General features: G+C 50.8%; 1 protein-coding gene across 1 annotated transcript in view; it reads right to left on the bottom strand.

The window, feature by feature from the left end:
- The window catches only part of mtmr4 (myotubularin related protein 4), a 32,474-nt gene that overhangs the window by 9,575 nt on the left and 5,201 nt on the right, over positions 1–17,698 (bottom strand). Inside the window, 2 exon segments of the mRNA XM_067257719.1 lie at positions 211–327; positions 7,313–7,402. Coding sequence (XP_067113820.1) covers positions 211–327; positions 7,313–7,402 — 207 coding nt within the window.

The raw sequence follows: 17,698 nt of genomic DNA, 5'->3' as shown, positions 1-17,698 counted from the left end.
GGGTTATTTGCCTTGTAGGCAGCATGACCAGGCGTATTACATTGTATTAAAAGGGAGCAGGGAAACGTTGGGGTGATTTCAACCCTGCCTGCACGGTACAGGTCTGTCATGGCACGAGTCACTGTTCTGTTCACGCCGTGCCATTTGGACTGGATCAAAGCAGGACACGTTGATGTTTCCATGTGCGCGTGCGTGTGTGTGACCTCTTACATTGATGATGGAGTCCTTGAATTTGATGTGGAGCCTGTAGTTGGAGATGGCGATGATGGCGTCATCGGCTCGGCCCAGGTGCTCCACCCCTTCCCCCTGAAGCGCTGGGAACGGCACCTGGAGGGAAAGACAAACATGGCTCAGGACAACACTCCGCCTCAGCACCACCTGTTGATAAACACCAGCCCACTCCGTGGTCTTTACGCACCGCCTCCGCCCGTCTCCTCCGGCCTCAGCCTGACTGACACACAGGCTATTTCTTATCACTGGCATCCAAGCTGGGATTGTTACGAGCTTACGAGGAGATACGACACCAAGCTGGGCTAAACCGAGCCAAAGAACAGCTTAGGAAGCCATAATTATCCCGGCCGCGGTGCATGATTGCTCCATTTGACTAGAGGCCAAGACTTGATCGTTGAAAATGTGTGTGTGTGGGGGGGGGGGGAATAGGATGTGCTTTAGTCGGTCCAATTAGCACGTACCTTAGCATAAAAGGATCTCTGTGAGCTAGGGGGCTCGTCGTCGAGCATGAGTGAGCGGGAGGGTGGCCCCGGTGGGCAGGAAGGAGGGCCGTGTCTACATGGCTCAGGCTACCCTCTCCGTGGCCCAGATAGCCTCCATTAACATTCCTGCAACGTGCCCATTTGATTGGGGCCCAGGCCCGGTCCTGGGACCAGACCCCTGCATTAAAGTAATTGGTTCCCATCAGAGGATAATAGAACAGGTTTTTCATCTCACTCGGAGGCAGTGCATTAGCTGCTTGAAAACGCATGCAGGTGGATCGAAAGACAGTCTAATGCCAAGCCAACCTCTCTAAACAAGGCCTCAAGTTTTATCCAAAATGGAAAACCTTAGCTAGATAAAAAAACATGTACAGGGTTAAATCTAGTCTTTTTAATTAAGCCTTTCACAGCAGGCATAGAGGAACATTTCATTGTGAACAATTTAATATTGCTCATTTCATTGAATAGGCGGGTACGGTAACATCTTTATTGTGAGGGATGTTTAACAATGGAGTCTAAATGAGAGGAAGCCACGTGGGACGTTCCATCATTTTGCTCTGCCTGGAACAAAGATCTCATCTCACTGGCTGCTGATGAGGGCAGCAAAGCATGATGGGAGATATCATCACCTCTCTCTCTCGCTCATATCTGGTAAACTGAAGAGCACATAGCACCCATATTTCTCGGTCAGATGAACATCAAGCGATGCTCTGATCAAGCCCTTTTCCTCCATTCCCCCTCCCCCTCTCCCTCTCCCTCCCTCCCGCCCTCCCTCTCCCTCTCCCTCCCTCTCTCTCTCTCTATATCTCTCTCTCTATGTCTCTCTCTCTATGTCTCTCTCTCTATGTCTCTCTCTCTATGTCTCTCTCTCTATGTCTCTCTCTCTATGTCTCTCTCTCTCCTCTTCTACATTGAGCTGTGGCTCCGCTTCCTTGCCGACACACTTAAAACACTTTTGTTTGTTTAGCTCCAAGTAGTCATTAGAGACAATGAGGAAAATTATAATCATTCTATTCCTGATGCGCATGCATACACCGGTGTTGCCTAGAGACAAATGGTTCGCAGCGCGCTACCTCACCGTGCATGATGCGCTGAGTCACTCTCGTAGATGCATGAAACTACAGGCAAAGCAGGCCAGAGGGGGATTACAGTAAGATGTCCACTCCAAACAACATAATTAATAAACACGCAATTGAAGAGGAAATAAATATAAAAAGGTCCAGCTTTAAGACGGGAGAGAAGCAGAAAGCAGCTGGATCGTGAGATCAGGACACGGCTACTGATCCTGGGGTCTCTTCTTTCGTCTTAATTCAAATGTCCCCGGACAAAGTTCTCGTTTCCAAGAAACTTATAATGGAAATATGAAAAACGGAAAAAAGAGAATCGATAAAGAGGCCGTTCAAGTCAAGTGCTGGCAGGGCATCAGGGGGAAAGAGGGCTGCTGGCAAAAAGCTCTCTGCCTTTTCCAAACCTCCACTTTTCTCCCTGCTCCTGGCAGCTCTCAGACCCAGCCCACACAGTACCACCAGCCTTCCACACCGAAGCTCAGCTCTCAGACCAAGCTGTGACAGTACCACCAGCCCTCCACACCCAGGCTCAGCTTTCAGACCAAGCCGTGACAGTACCACCAGCCCTCCACACCCAGGCTCAGCTCTCAGACCCGGCCCAGACAGTACCACCAGCCCTCCACACCGAGGCTCAGCTCTATCTTATTCATGCCTCTGCTGCTACTCAGCTTTCACTGCCAGTACCCGGGTGGCTTGGCACAGGCAGGGCCCACTGTCTTAAACCCTCAGCCACATCTTCCTGTGACAGCCGTCGGAAGTAGCAAGGCAGTGTGCTCCAGTGCTGAGGGGGAGGGGGGAGATTTCATATTTTATGAGCCCTGCCAGGTGTGACTGTTTAGGAGACAGATGAGTTCTACGGGCCAATATCAAAACACTCAGGCGGAACAGGCGGAGATCGATCACAAGCCTTGGGCATTTATCGTTTTCAATTAATCAAAGGGGAGTGTGTGTGTGTGTGTGTGTGAGAAAGATATTTTAATATAAAACCCGGTGGATGAAGGTGCCGACTGTCATTAGAACGATCTGGCAAACACACAGTGCTCGTCTCTAGAGAGAGAGAGAGGCAAAGGAGAACTGCAAATGTGCTCGTTAGTTTCTGTAAACTCCAGGCGGCTGGAGAGAAGACAGCTTCCTCGTTCTGAGAAGGAGGATTTACCGAATCCTGCCGAGTGTAGCTCAGTTCACGGACATCAAACTGCATTACAGCAGCTCTGCTCCAAATGCATGTGTGCATGACTCACTGGTAGCCAGCTAGTGTAGCAGAAGATATTGTGTCACGTTTTCCCCTCGATATCCTTCACGGCAGTGCAGAGAGAGAGAGAGAGATACAGAGAGAGAGATACAGAGAGATACAGAGAGAGAGATACAGAGAGAGAGAGAGAGATACAGAGAGAGAGATACAGAGAGAGAGAGAGAGAGAGAGAGATACAGAGAGAGAGATACAGAGAGAGAGATACAGAGACAGACAGAGAGCCAGAGGAAGAGAGGGAGAGGAAGAGAGGGAGAGAGATACAGAGAGAGAGATACAGAGAGGGAGACAGAGAGGGAGAGGAAAAAGACCAGTGAGTAATATTTTCTGACTTGGCTTGTGAGTCGTGACTTCCGGTTCAGCCAGCCTGCTCACACTTGACAGAGTAGAGAGAGGGAGGGAATTCAATAGCCTGTGTGGCAAGGACATGCACATTTATGCACGTGCAGAGCAATGTGCGACCGATTCTGGAAGATAAAAGAAAGGGGGCAAAACGGATTCCGGAGACAAAATGAGGATGCTGAAGTGATAACTGCTCTGGCGAGGGGGGAAGGCAGGATTAACAAGATGGCCAAGCGGAGTCCTCGACGCTGCGCATGCGACAGCTGTGGGGATTCACGGGGAGCAGAGGAAAAATGAACACACACGCAGCCTCATTAGCTGCTTTATCAGGCAGCCAAGGCACTGGGTCCTGTTAACAGAGGCTGTTCTCCTCGTAGCAGCAGAGCGCCGTGGCTAAGCAGACCCCAGCGCAGATCAGCCAGGCTCTGTGACATCCCCTCTGTGACATCATGATCCAGAAGTGGCCATGTCGAGCCTGCTGTGACCCTCAGCCGGGTCATGACTAGACCTTCTGGTTCACTTCCCCTGCTGCGTAATCCCACTTCTTACTGGGATGAAAGAGACTTGAACCTCACCTCAATTACACCGCCAAATGGAAATTACTAACTTGGCATTCATGAACATCTAAAACATGAAAAGCCAGACTCCCATAACTAGTTTGACAGATATGCTCTGGAGAAGAGGAGGGGGGAGAGAGAGAGAGAGAGAACTAAACCGAGAGCAGGACCTGTGTTTTTAACAGTTGAGCTTGGCTCTTTGTCTTTCAAAGATGACCCTCCTAGCAGCACTCAGCAGCCTGAAGGTAATGCCATACCCAGCAAGACAAACATGCATTTTTTATGGAGCTGCAGTTCAAACAGGAGAGGCCTGTCCATGCATGAGAGGGTACGCAGATGAAAAGGTAGCAGGTGAGAGTCTGGAGACTTCCTCAGGATGGGCTGGTAATGACCAGGCCTGTGCAATCTTTTCCATCCCATCAACACAAAGCCCTTTGGAAATACAGGCCCGTTGGTCATCGTCATAGAGATGAGACTGAGGAAATTATTCCACAAAAACGATTGATCCTTCGCAATGGACGAGTGGGGTTCAAATGAAACCATGCCTTTAATGATGGCTGGTAAAGGCGTGTGTTGTGTGTAATGATATCACCTGGGGGGGGGTCACTGCACACAATGAATACATGGGAAGGCTGAATAGCCAACAGACCAGAGACAAGAAATATCATCTGATCGTGAACAGAAGAGACTGTAAAACAATACAGGCCCATTTCCGTAAAACTAGACTGATGGAAGGGGACGCTCAGGGGCTATAAAACGTTTCTTTTACTGCTCCTATACCAGAAATAAAATGGTCACTGTGACCTTAGCAAAGAGGATGTTATTCAGCTGAGGAAATGAAACCATTATAAACTCGCCCCTTTCATCTGTCCCCTCAGAGAAAAACAACACATTTCTTCTACTGAATAGATGTTATTGTATTTCTGGTGCTGGTGACTAATTTCCAAGTTCAAATGGAACAGTAAAAAGCACATCAGATGCTTATTACATTCAGAAAAGTGACTTCTACAGATCCAGTCACAAGCTACTCCACTGACACTTGGAAATCACCACGTGTCGGTAAGCTCCTTTTTATGTTTCCTCAATGAGAAAAAGGAGTCATTAAATATGATTCAATAAACCCATAAGGATCTCAGGCTTTGCTTGCTCACTGATGCGGTTATATAGAAATAAAATAAATAAAAAGACTACATGTCCTTTCAGTGGGTAGCAGAACATTTGGCTCGGATGCTCCAAGGAGCCTGAAGTGCTGGGGGTGTCAGTCAGCAGGAGTTGGATGGAGATCGACCACTGGAGATCGACCACTAAAGAAGCCCTCACGACGACAGGCGGCCTCAATACTAATCAATTAAAACAGTTCTGTACAGCCCATAATACTTTCTTTCATTCATAAATGGGTCTTTTGTGTTTCTGGGGCTTAGCCTACATGTAGAGCCACACAAGGGAGCTGGAGACGTCGATCAGACCACGTGCAAGCCCGCCTTCTTCACAGCCTTCAACACAACAGTTGTGTTGGACAGTAACCTTGTTACTCAACATCCAATTTGTCTTTTTAAATCGTTTATAAAACTTTCGGCTGGACGTAATGAGAATCAAACGCACCCCCCTCTTCCAGACTCCTCCCCCGCCCCCCTCCCTGTCCTGCAGGCTCTGGTCCAGTCACACCGTGGCTTTCAAGGTTCCACTTCAGCACAATGGCAGTCACCAGAGAAATGCTGCTACTTCACCCAGCCTAAGGATTTAAGATGAGCTCATAGACTGGCCCTCAGCCACTATTAGCCTTTCACCCAGCCAGCTAATCCACACCCAGTCTAATTTACTGAGGTTTAAAGCCACTGCTGAAGTGAGGTGAGCCTAGGCCGCAGGTAACTACTGGCCTGTAGGCTAAGTGAGAGACAGCCATAGCCTACTAGCGATTTTGGGTCTTGCGTTTCCTTTAATAAAGATACTAACAGTACCAACAAGCATGTTTTTTCCTCCTACTACATACCCGAGATGTTTAGAGGAAACTTCCAAGAACTGAACTTCTGTCAAGTTTTGACCTGACCATGTCACTTACTGAAATTCTCTAGAAGTTCAACCCTTCCTCATCATGGTTCTGAGGAATTTGCCTTGAGAAAAGAGCTCTTTCCAGACTTTTGGAATCCCATCCGTGTGCAGGCTTGTCTGACAGGCCTATTGGGTGGATCTGCTCTGTGTCCAGGCCATCTAACCAACAGCAAAGATGACGACGAGGAAGCCAGAGAAGGACAAACACTTCTAATGGAGCGCACCTAAATGCATATTAATACTCTGGACACACTCCTCACATTACATTTACATTTATTCATTTAGCAGACGCTTTTATCCAAAGCGACTTCCAAGAGAGAGCTTTACAAAGTGCATAGGTCACTGATCATAACAACAAGATAGCCACAAAACATTGCGAGTAGCCAACATGACATTAAGTCATAAGTCAATATTCTCAGTCTCTACCACAAGGGTTGTTTTTAAACCTTGCGCCGCTTCGGCAGAAACCCTTTCACGTGAGCATTATTTTTTTAAATGGAAGCCTAATGGTTTACAGATATCAGGTTAGCCCGATGTAAAAAGTATTTAACTGTTGACAACATGTCGTTTTTCCTTGACCTGATCAAATCAATATCCACCAAGCTTTGAACAACAATAATGCATCTCCTGGTTTCCAGTTACAGACGTTGCCTGCTCATCTTTCCCGAGCAGTGTGTTATTGTGGTAGTGGAGTCAGTGGAGGTGGGTGCTACCCAGTGGAGTCAGTGAAGGTGGAGTCAGTGGAGGTGGGTGCTACCCAGTTGAGTCAGTGGAGGTGGAGTCAGTGGAGGTGGGTGCTACCCAGTGGAGTCAGTGAAGGTGGAGTCAGTGGAGGTGGGTGCTACCCAGTGAAGGTGGAGTCAGTGGAGGTGGGTGCTACCCAGTGGAGGTGGAGTCAGTGGGTGCTACCCAGTGGAGTCGGGTGCTACCAGGTGGAGTCAGTGGAGGTGGGTGCTACCCAGTGGAGTCAGTGGAGGTGGGTGCTACCCAGTGGAGTCAGTGGAGGTGGGTGCTACCCAGTGGAGTCAGTGGAGGTGGGTGCTACCCAGTGGAGTCAGTGGAGGTGGGTGCTACCCAGTGGAGTCAGTGGAGGTGGGTGCTACCCAGTGGAGTCAGTGAAGGTGGGTGCTACCCAGTGGAGTCAGTGGAGGTGGGTGCTACCCAGTGGAGTCAGTGAAGGTGGGTGCTACCCAGTGGAGTCAGTGGAGGTGGGTGCTACCCAGTGGAGTCAGTGAAGGTGGGTGCTACCCAGTGGAGTCAGTGGAGGTGAGTGCTACCCAGTGGAGTCAGTGGAGGTGGGTGCTACCCAGTGGAGTCAGTGGAGGTGGGTGCTACCTGAAGGCTCTCGTCCTCCTTCACCAGCTCCTTCTGGGGGAACAGGTCCTTGGCCTGGATGTACTCCAGACTGGGGGGCCCCTCTTCACCCTGCAGGAAACAAACAACACAGCTGTCAGACGTGAGACACCACCTTCCTCCTACGCACACACACAGCGCCAGGGGCTTCCGTCAATCGTAACTGTACACTGATCGTAAACTGGAGAGTTGCGTTAATGACCTGTTTATTTCTGATATTTTATTGATATGGCAAGGTCAGAACTTGGGTCCAATGGGGGATATTAATAACTTTCCAACCATGCAATAAATCCCCCCTCGCAAAATTAATGGTCCTATATTCTCAGTATCGTTTATTGGCCAGTTGTAATTTGCCATCACAGGGAGCGTGTTCACAGGCATGACGTAGCGGATTAAATATTGACCCTGGGGGACCTTGTGCAATCCACCACATGAGAGGGAAGGTAAAAGATCTCAGCAAGACCCACAACAACGGTTTTGAGGAAAGTAGTCACGACTATGAAAAAATAGAAGGTTCCCTTCCGGATATTAATGAGCTTTTTAACTGCCTGAACTCCAAGAGGAGTTGAAGGAGCAGTGGCAGGAGGTCGGTAAGGTCGCGGTGAGTCGGTAATACTGGACTGAATTATGTCCATGGACACTGTTCACTAGAAAGCTCTAGGGCTTGGCAGTTGACACTAGCTATGACTCACGTCAAACATTTACTCAGCGGCTGAATTGGAGGCCATTGGCTGTGGTCTTTGACAGAGGAAGGGCTCAGCCGGGAACAAACAGACCCGAGGGCTGCTGCACACAGTCCGGTTATTAGCTACATCCACTCAGGGATGTCCTACAAAAAGATTCGCCATGAAAGTTGGCACAGACACGGAATTTGCTTTGGCAGGAAGGTGCATACATTAAACATATAGGAATCTAAAACTTAAATATGAGGACTAACTATACTAAGGGTACATAACTAGCAAACTAAGGGTACATATCTAGAAATGGAATTAGATTAAAATAAACTATACAATAAAATATTAAATATAAGTTGCAGTAATTTACAATATAAAAATACAAATATGCAGACGGAGACAGCACCACAGTCTAAACCAAATCAAAATGTATTTGTATAGCCCTTTTTACACGCAAGCACGTCACAGAGGGCTTCACATACGGCCATAGAACTGCCCCCTCAACCAACCTAAACAGAGACGACCACTGCCTCCCGGCACGCTCGCCACAGCAACAACACGTCCTCAAATACACACCTCTGAGTCATATTAAGACACGTAGACAACCGGTCTGCAGCCTTGAGGTCGGACAGGTAACAACAAATTATAGCTAATATAATTAGTCTACGCCCCCACGTATTACAGACTCGTTTCTGAGGTGGGACTGACCCACTTGGAGAGTGTGTGGCAGGCAGATGGCTGGGACTGTGCAGGGAACAGTAAGGAAGAGGTGACCTTGAAATCACAGTGTCTCCGTGGTGACCAGCTCAGAGCGTTTGTAAAAAGAGACTCCCGGCCAGCCGGAGGGAGGTATCATAGCTGATAAGCCACGGTGACGAAAGATTTTTGCTCTGTGCTTTTTCAGATGTGCTTTGCTGGGATAGTACTTACGGAGACGTACACCTGCCCTATAAAAGGAGCAGAAAAGGTCACTGTGTGTGCCAAGAAGCATTAGGCTTCCCTCTGGGGTGTATTTTATTGTTTGTTTTTGTTGAGGAATCTCTCATCTCAATGCAGAACTGAGCACCAGTAGCAGTGTCGTTTAACAGCAGGCCTTCTACATGAAAAAGAACTGAATTAAATTAAATAAAAAAAATAAAAAATACCCAAATCAATACCTCGGGGAGGAAACAGAAATGTAAACAAGTCTTTCTGCTCGTTGAACAATAATTCAAACAGGATAAACGGTGTATACGGAGACAGGGTAATTCCATAATAACGATTCATGCACATGCAGTCGCACAGGGAACATTTTGACTCCATCCTAAAACATGGTGAGCAACGAGTTCATTCAGACCTACTGTACAAAAGGATAGCTGATCTGAAACAAACTGCTGGACAGAAAGCACCAGAGCAGAGGAACGCTGAGACGCAGCAGAAGGAGGATGCAGCTATAATCCCCTCTCCCTCTCCCCCATCCAGGCTGTCTGAGCAGCAGGTGCACAGAGCCCTCCTTCCATCCATCACCGCCTCCGCTCAGACACACAGGGGCAGAACGGGCTCTGGCACAGTACAGACAGAGAGACAGACAGACACACATACACACAGAGAGAGAGAACGAGAGACAGACAGACAGAGACACATACGACGGACACAGACAAACAGAACAAACAAACCAGACCAGACATCAAGCTGAGACACACTGAAAGATCGTGACTGTGCGTAATATCCAGACGGCCGTGATGCTGCCACCAGAGTTCAGACGAGACGCTGAGCTGGCAGCAGCTACCTGATATTCACAGGAAGGAAACAGTTTTCATGTGACTAAGTAATTGGAGTTAGTCAATGCAAGACACCCAACGTGGTACACACACACACACACTTCATGTGGCGGGAACCCCTCTTGAGGGTTCATCATATATTGCAGCCCTCCTGCCATGTGAAACTCATGCCACCCAGAAAGAGACATCTGCCACCATAAGGTCAGAGCCACTGATCAAACCCACAGGCAGGCTCAGCTCTACTGGTCGGGCTGGCCTGGTGTCAACACACACCACACACACAAACTACACTAGCCCCAAACTAAACCTGGCGGATTGCAGTCGGATACGAAAGCAACAACACCTTCCACATGACTGTGACATCCGACAGCTTTAATCACAGAGGGTGGGGGAATGTGTCCCTCTGTCTGGACTTCAGGTAGACCAGGCATTTGGGGCGATAACACAGTCAGGTTTGGGCTTCTAGAAGCTTCCTCACTACTGCTGCTAATTACCCATGGAGGCATAACTACTGTTAAAAGCTTGTTTGTTAATCCCTGAGCTCAGCCCTGAGGGCTGGCAACGTCAATGGTGAGGCCAGAAAACTTTGCAACTGAAACAGAATGTCAACAAGGACACATTTCTGCTTGACGTTGGACAGTATGAGTGGGAAGCAGTATCCTTGGTGGGATTACATTACAGAGAATCCATCTGTCCGCGTAATCAAAAACACAGGCAGAAAGCCGTCGTATCTGGGTTGAGTGGTCAAGGATGTGGATGGACAGAGGAGGGCGGCGGTGGGGAACCACAGGGATCAGGTAGGTGGCGTCTGATGAGCTGAACAGGACTGGGTCTGGGAGATGCTCGGGGCAGAGCAGCACACCTGGTTGTCGTCCTCACACTTTCAGCTTTACCAATCAAAGATGGCGCGCAAGGTTAATGTGATTAGCCGCTACATTAGAGCCCGTCTACGGGACTAATTCAACACGATAAATCCTGATTAGAGGAGGCGTTGACGGCATCCGGGGGGGGGGGAGCACTGCGCTCTGGAGGTGCGGACGCTCAAGCCATCATCACCGTCACACCTCAACATCATCCCCTCTGTCTCCATCGACCACATGCCGTTTCTCCTACTCCCATCTGTACCCCCACGCTACACAAGCCAGGGGATGGAAAACAACATTGATTTACCTATGAAAAGCAACAATCCAAAAAAAGGAAAAGGAAAGATGACTCTTCGGGATGGGCTCGAGTGATTGCATTGATACCTGAGGAGTACTTTTATCTACCGAGGCGAAGACAGCATCGCCACAACAAGGCTCCTTGGGCAGTTGCTTCTGTGACCTTTCCTATATTCCAGGCACTGTTCCTATCAGCCTGCTGCCTGGTCTCACGAGGCAGCTGTCTGACTATCAATCTCACCCTCTCTACTGACACTGGGGGCCTTGGCATGGTGGAGCAGTCCATCTATTAACGAGAGTGGGGGGGGTCGTTTGGGCAGTCTGACCTGAAGAGGGTCATCTGAAAAACAGACGGGCCGACCGCACCCAGAGCTGTGTGGCAACACCGGCGCTGCCTCGACACAGCTTCATTATGTATTCTGGAGGAGTGAAGGCTTGCCGAGTGGTGCCAGACGGGAGACATAAATTAGGCTGCAGAATGAGTGTTGCGACAGAGCAGTGGTATAATGGCAATCACTGGGAGGGAGCAGGAACTAAGCCCATTTGAGCTTACACACACACACACACACACTAATCTGTTCTCTCCTGCCTCCCATTTTTCTTCTCCCAGCACGACCTGCCCAGTCGATGACTTGGCAACATTAAGCTGGGCGCTCCTTTGAAGCCGTGGCTGAGCCCTGACGCTGCACTGTGGGGTCTGTTAGCACACTGTGTTCTCTCCCAGACCTCAGCCAGCGCCGGCCCGCCCACCCACCCAATCACAGGGGAGCGGGGCTCCAGCTCTCTGGCAGGTGGGCTCGCTTTGAGGCGGCTCTGGCGCTAACCTGGAGGTGAACAGTCTACAAATTTAGAACGTGTGGACCAAGCTTAAAAAAGGCAGTTCTTAGCAGGCCCAGGTGAGCTGGTGGTAGTAGGGTAACGGGAAAAGTATAGGAGAGAGTTGAGGCTGCCAGTTAGTGAGTCAGTACTCTAGTTTAGATTGATATTAGCGTGGCGTGAACTCGGCCACCTGCAGACACCCAGCTGACACGCTGATTACACACCACTCCCGAGTCTTGTGGAGCGAGACAGAACGCAGCACCAGAATAAACACGACAAGCCACGAGGACACGGGTAAACAAACGGTGTCAACGAGGCAGTCTCGGAGCCTTTTGATCTGTCCAATACCGTCCGTCCAACTCCCACATCCAATCAGCTTAGGCGGAAATAAATAAATAAATAAGAAGGGTTGGGTTTCTGCAGCCTGGACAGGAGGATAGGGAACAGCGTGTGCTGTGCCTGACACAATTCTGCTTTGTCACTGCTGAAAGCCTACGCACCCTCCCCCAGCCCTGTCCCGACAACCCCTCAGAAAGCTGGGTCTGGCGTACGCAGGGCCCATCTCTCTCCACAGCGCCACATCTAATCTGCGTCCTGATAAACGGGAACACGTCACTTTGGTGGACGTGAGCAGGTTTCATGGCGCTCTGTGGTTCTGAGAGGATCCTCTCTGCTCTGATGCTGAACAGTTTCTACGACTAGACGTCAAAAGGGGCCTGTGCTCCTTTAAATATGTATATGACGATGTCATGGTAATCCCTCAGTTAAAGCCATCCGGTGAGCCACTCCCCCCCCCCCCCCCCTCCAGGGATTACAGTATATATATTTATAGCCTATACATTCATTCTAACATGGGGCAGAGAAAGAGAAGAGGGAGATGGGCCAAACACGGAGGGGAACTGAAGATCAGAGGATCTGAAACTAAACAGATCTGCCACGATTTATTCTAGTTCTCAAACTTTCCTTCTCCTTGAAACAAGGGAAGCCAAGCGCATGGAAATGTCAGGACACTAATATTTACTTAATCTGCCCAGAGCTTTGTCCTGGATTACAAATACTACACATTTGAAAACACTTGCCTTTATGATGCTGTGCGTGGATGTCTCTGCAGGGAGACATATTTCACAGGGAGTTACCAAACCATACGACTGCAGGCCCATCCAGCCCTGTTCAAATATGCACTGAGGCAGAAAACATCCAAGCACATGGCTTCCAATGTGCAGCATGTCCCCGAATGCAAGTCCATGGGGTCAGAGTCACATCTGCACTAGGTGTCAGGGGGGGGAAACAACAGCACAGCCGCTGTCTGAGACGCGCGTCCACCGTCCAGAGGTATATTTACACAGTAATATACAGGCACGCGGGAGAAAGGATAATAACAGGCAGAGGGGAAGAGAGGAATGAATGAGGGGGGTGAGTGTTGGGGATCGGGGACCACAGAATGACGTGACGAGGCCATATTGTCGGGAGCTGTACTCAGGGCTGCTGAGTGGTTAAGACTCATGTGATGTGTGATGAATCATACACTCCCATCCTCTCTCCTTCGCTCCCCTCCCCTCCTCCCCGGGCGCGTTAATATTTCATAGGCGTGTTCTGAAAGAGCGGCCTTCTTTTTAGCAGAGCTTCAGCAGCGTGGTCACAGGAGAGCTCAGGGGAGATGGTGCACATGCACACAAACTAATATAGACACACCCAAGCACACAGCTGAGTGGTGAGGACTGGTGCTTCTGTTCAGACATGTACAGGGACATCTTTCCCTAAGGGGAGGTGAGGGGGGGGGCTTCTGGTAAGACAACAAGCCAAACTATAAAACGACAAAAGGACAGCATTTGAATCTAGGTATGATGTAAGTCATTCCTGCGGCAGAGTGCCACCTTGGGAGGTGAGGGTACAGGACGCTGTGGCTGGACCTGAAGTGACAGCACGTCCTCTCCTCAGAGGGAGAACAGCCCGAAGTGTTTATCTACCCCGTCACTAGGCCCACGCCCTGGAGACTTCGACAGGACCCGGGCTGTGCCGACGGGGGAACCGGTCCAGTCAGTGTCAGAGGTGGGGTGCCGCTCATCACCACAACCCATCTGCTGCCAACCTGCAGGAGGGCCTCGCCCGCCATGTACCAGACAGGGAGCATGGGGTCTAATCTCCAGGACTTCCCGCCAACCGCACACCCCCCAAGAGAGTGCCAGCGTGGGGCAGGCAGACGCACCCCCAGAAGCTTCTTGGCTCTGGTAACACTCTGATTAATTTAGCCCACATCACCACGGGGGCATAATGGTGTCTGAGTCATGGAAAACCACTCACCAATTCAATCAAGTCAGGCTTTTTATGGTTCAGTTTGGAAACAGATGTATAAAGGGAAACAAACACAGTGTTTGCTGGGGGGGAGAGGCGAGGGAGGGTATGGCAGAGGGGAAACTGAACCTTGGGAATAAGATAGAAAGAAGGACGCCAAAGAAAAAAGCCTGAAAACGAAAAACTACGGCACTTTAAACACAAGCATGGGACCTTGAAAACCAGCAGTTTAAAAGGAGCCTTCAACATGCTATGAAATTGGATGGCAACAAGCGAGTGTTGATGCTAAATTATACAGGCAGCCAGGCAACAAAACAGCCGATTCAGCTGAATCGCTGACAGTGAAGTACAGCCAAGTCTCCGTCCACACACACAGTTCATAAATCCAGCAGTGCTCAACCAGTTAGAACCCAGGACAGGACATACCGCCCTGAATCAGCCTGCCAATCAAATCCCTTCATCACATCAACATACTTGGCATAGAAAACAGGAAAAATAAATGAGTTAGCTGGTCTCCACTGCATTGATTCTTTGACCATTTCTTTTTAACCTTGTGGAATAGGACAATGGCCGGAGCCCAAGCCAAGCAGAGCTTTGGTCGACTATAGCGATCGGTTAGGTTGGGGGCAGGGTGACCCAGCTGGAAGGTCATGGGGAAACCTGAGGAGCTCAGCTAACCTGGGCTGAGAAACCCCTCTGACCCCCCCTCCCCTCTCTGCCTCCCCTGCACAGCCAGAGCAGGGAAACCGCAGGCAGGGAGCATCAACAATGCAGAGTACACTGCACCCTCCAGCCCAACCACCTGCTGTACGTTAGTCATTCATTTATTTATATTTCCCCCTCCTCGTACATCACCACTGCACCACTTCTCTGACGAGAACACAGCCCTGGCCTGAGCAGGGCTAGGCTAGCGTGGTCCTCACTTATGCAGGGCTAGGCTAATGTGGTCCTCTCCTGTACAAGGCTAGGCTGGTCCTCTCCTGTACAAGGCTAGGCTAGCCTGGTCCTCTCCTGTACAAGGCTAGGCTAGTCTGGTCCTCTCCTGTACAGGCTCCCTAGAGGAGGCTGCAGGCCTCAACAGTTGCCATGTGGCGGCGTGTCCTCACCGTGGCAACGTGCCTCCTCGCTCCCCGGCCGCTCACGTGGCCAGCTGGCCTCAATAGAACGCACGCTCAGGAGGAGAACGGTAACGCTTAACGATGCTTCACGTCCTCGCACAAACGGAAGCTGTATCAAGTCAGGGATTCTATATGCCGCGGAGTCGCCGTTGATTATTTAACAGCTGCAGTGCTCATGTGCGTCGGCCACAACCCCCCCCCCCCCCCCCATCCCTAACCCCCATAGACTTACAATCTCCCTCCGCACACACACACACAAAGAGAGAGGGAGCAGTGTGTTTACACCGGGGAGACAAAGGCTACAAAGAAATCATGCGCACCCACACACACACACAGACAGACAGACATGCACGCATTTACAAATAAAGCGGGTGTGACTTACAAAGCAGTTGAGCATAGAGCAGGTGACCCTGGCTGCCAGGCTCATGACGAGGAGAGGCAGGGCTGTGCCTGCGAAACACACTGCCTACGATGCACGAACAGAGCACCAGGGGCCGGCAGAACCATCCTTCCCTCCCCACAGCCGGCTCCCCTCCCTCCCCCCCCCCCCCCTCCACACGCCGCACGCGCCCCGCAAGCTGCTCAGGGGACAGAGCCCACCCCCCCCCCACCAGAACTGACCGACCCCCCCAGCACAAGGGGGGCAGGAACGTACGGAGAGAGAGCGAGAGAGCGAGAGCACACGGATGCCTTAAAAAGCCCCCCTGTTGCTCAGGCAAAAGCCAAAAGGAAGCAAATAGTCCAGAAGAAGGAAAAAAATAAATCAATAATTAACACAAAAGGAGAAAGCACAGCCGAGATGAAGAGAGGAAACGACGAGGAAACGACTGCAGGTGCACCTCCTGGACCAGAGCAAAAGAATAGGGAGGCTCACGGTGAGAAGAGGAGGAGAGAGGGAGGAAAGAGAGAGAGAGCGAGCTGCCTGATGCTAAGCTCCACCCTCAACATGCGCATCTACTCCCTCTCTCCCCCCCCCCCCCCCCCCCCCCGACACATGCGCTAGCGGTACGCTCTTCGTTTCCCCTCCCTCCCTCCGTTCACCCTTCACCGAGATCTCTCCCTGGAACCGTCCAGCTCCCTCAGCTACCCGGCGGATCACACATGCACCTCTGTCAGCCTGAGGGCTCCAGCCACTGTGCTAGAGCCACACAGCAACAGTGAACACACACACACACACACACTTTAGATCATGTCTTTTACGAGGCGATCATTTGTCAACCCATATCGGACAACGTTTCTTTACAGGCATTCGTTTCCTGTCTTGACACCTCAGCATCAGCACCAGTACAGTGCCCCTCCCCCCCCCCCCCCCCCACACACACACACACACACACCACACAGGTCCACACCCACCCGCCCAGACACAAAGACAGACTCCTCGAACAGCACACCAAGATGGGCACTTACAGCACTGTATCAAACAACGTCAAGCGGCTGTTGGATTTGGCAGGGATTGAGAACGCACGGTCGACAGGGATGGATGGGAGCAGAAAGAGGCGGGAGGGGCTGGAGGGAGCCTATGCAGAGAGCAGCAGTGACACAGCATTCTACAGCAGCGCTGCCTCTTCCCCCTTCCTCCTCTGGGTGTCTCCTTGCTGAGAGCGGCAGCACCCAGCACCACTACGGCATGCTCCCCTGCTCCCCCCAGGAGAAAGGAGGAGGTGACACTGCGTGCGTGTGTGTGTGTGTACAGTGTCCCCTAAGCCAGAGGGGTTCACACAGCATACCCCCTCCCCCCCCTTCCCCCATCATCCTTCATCTTCCATTGTCGAGTCGTGACATTGAGTCAGACTCTTCTGTTTTTTCCCCCCCCTTCTCTTTCTCTCGCTCTCTCTCGCTCTCTCTCGCTCTCTCTCGCTCTCTCTCGCTCTCTCTCGCTCTCTCTCGCTCTCTCTCGCTCTCTCTCGCTCTCTCTCTCTCTCGCTCTCTCTCTCTCGCTCTCACTCACTCTCTCACTCTCTCACTCTCTCACTCTCTCACTCTCTCACTATCACTCTCACTCTCACTCTCACTCTCACTCTCACTCTCACTCTCTCTCTCACTCTCACTCTCACTCTCTCTCTCACTCTCACTCTCTCTCTCACTCTCTCTCACTCTCTCTCACTCTCTCTCTCTCTCTCTCTCTCACTCTCTCTCACTCTCTCTCACTCTCTATTCAACCATTATTTGAGGGGGAAATAGTACTAATGTAAGCCAGGGTGTATAACAAGGCACAGAGAGCAACCCTCCTGCCTCTAATGCAGTAACACCAGACATCTCCATCCTGTACCGTCGCTGGTCAGGCTGGAGCTCTGCATCTCTGTGATGTCACAGGGGTTCCGGAGGAGAGCAGCCGTTGCTGGAAAGATCCGTGACATCAGGGCAGCCAATCACGTGGAAGCAGCCTGTAGCTCCGGAGCGTGACAGGGGGGTGGGAGGGGGCGGGGCGTTCAGGATATACGACAGAGCACGACATCAGTTCATCATGTTGATGCACTGTACAGAGCCGTCAGCACCACAGCAGCAAATGGGGCTCTTTCATATTGCGTCCAGGAGAGAGGCCGCA

The sequence above is a fragment of the Osmerus mordax genome, chromosome 19, assembly GCF_038355195.1.
Source record: "Osmerus mordax isolate fOsmMor3 chromosome 19, fOsmMor3.pri, whole genome shotgun sequence".
Classification (NCBI taxonomy): domain Eukaryota; kingdom Metazoa; phylum Chordata; class Actinopteri; order Osmeriformes; family Osmeridae; genus Osmerus; species Osmerus mordax.
Note: the sequence above shows the minus strand (reverse complement) of the source record. Positions and strands in the feature narration are given on the sequence as shown.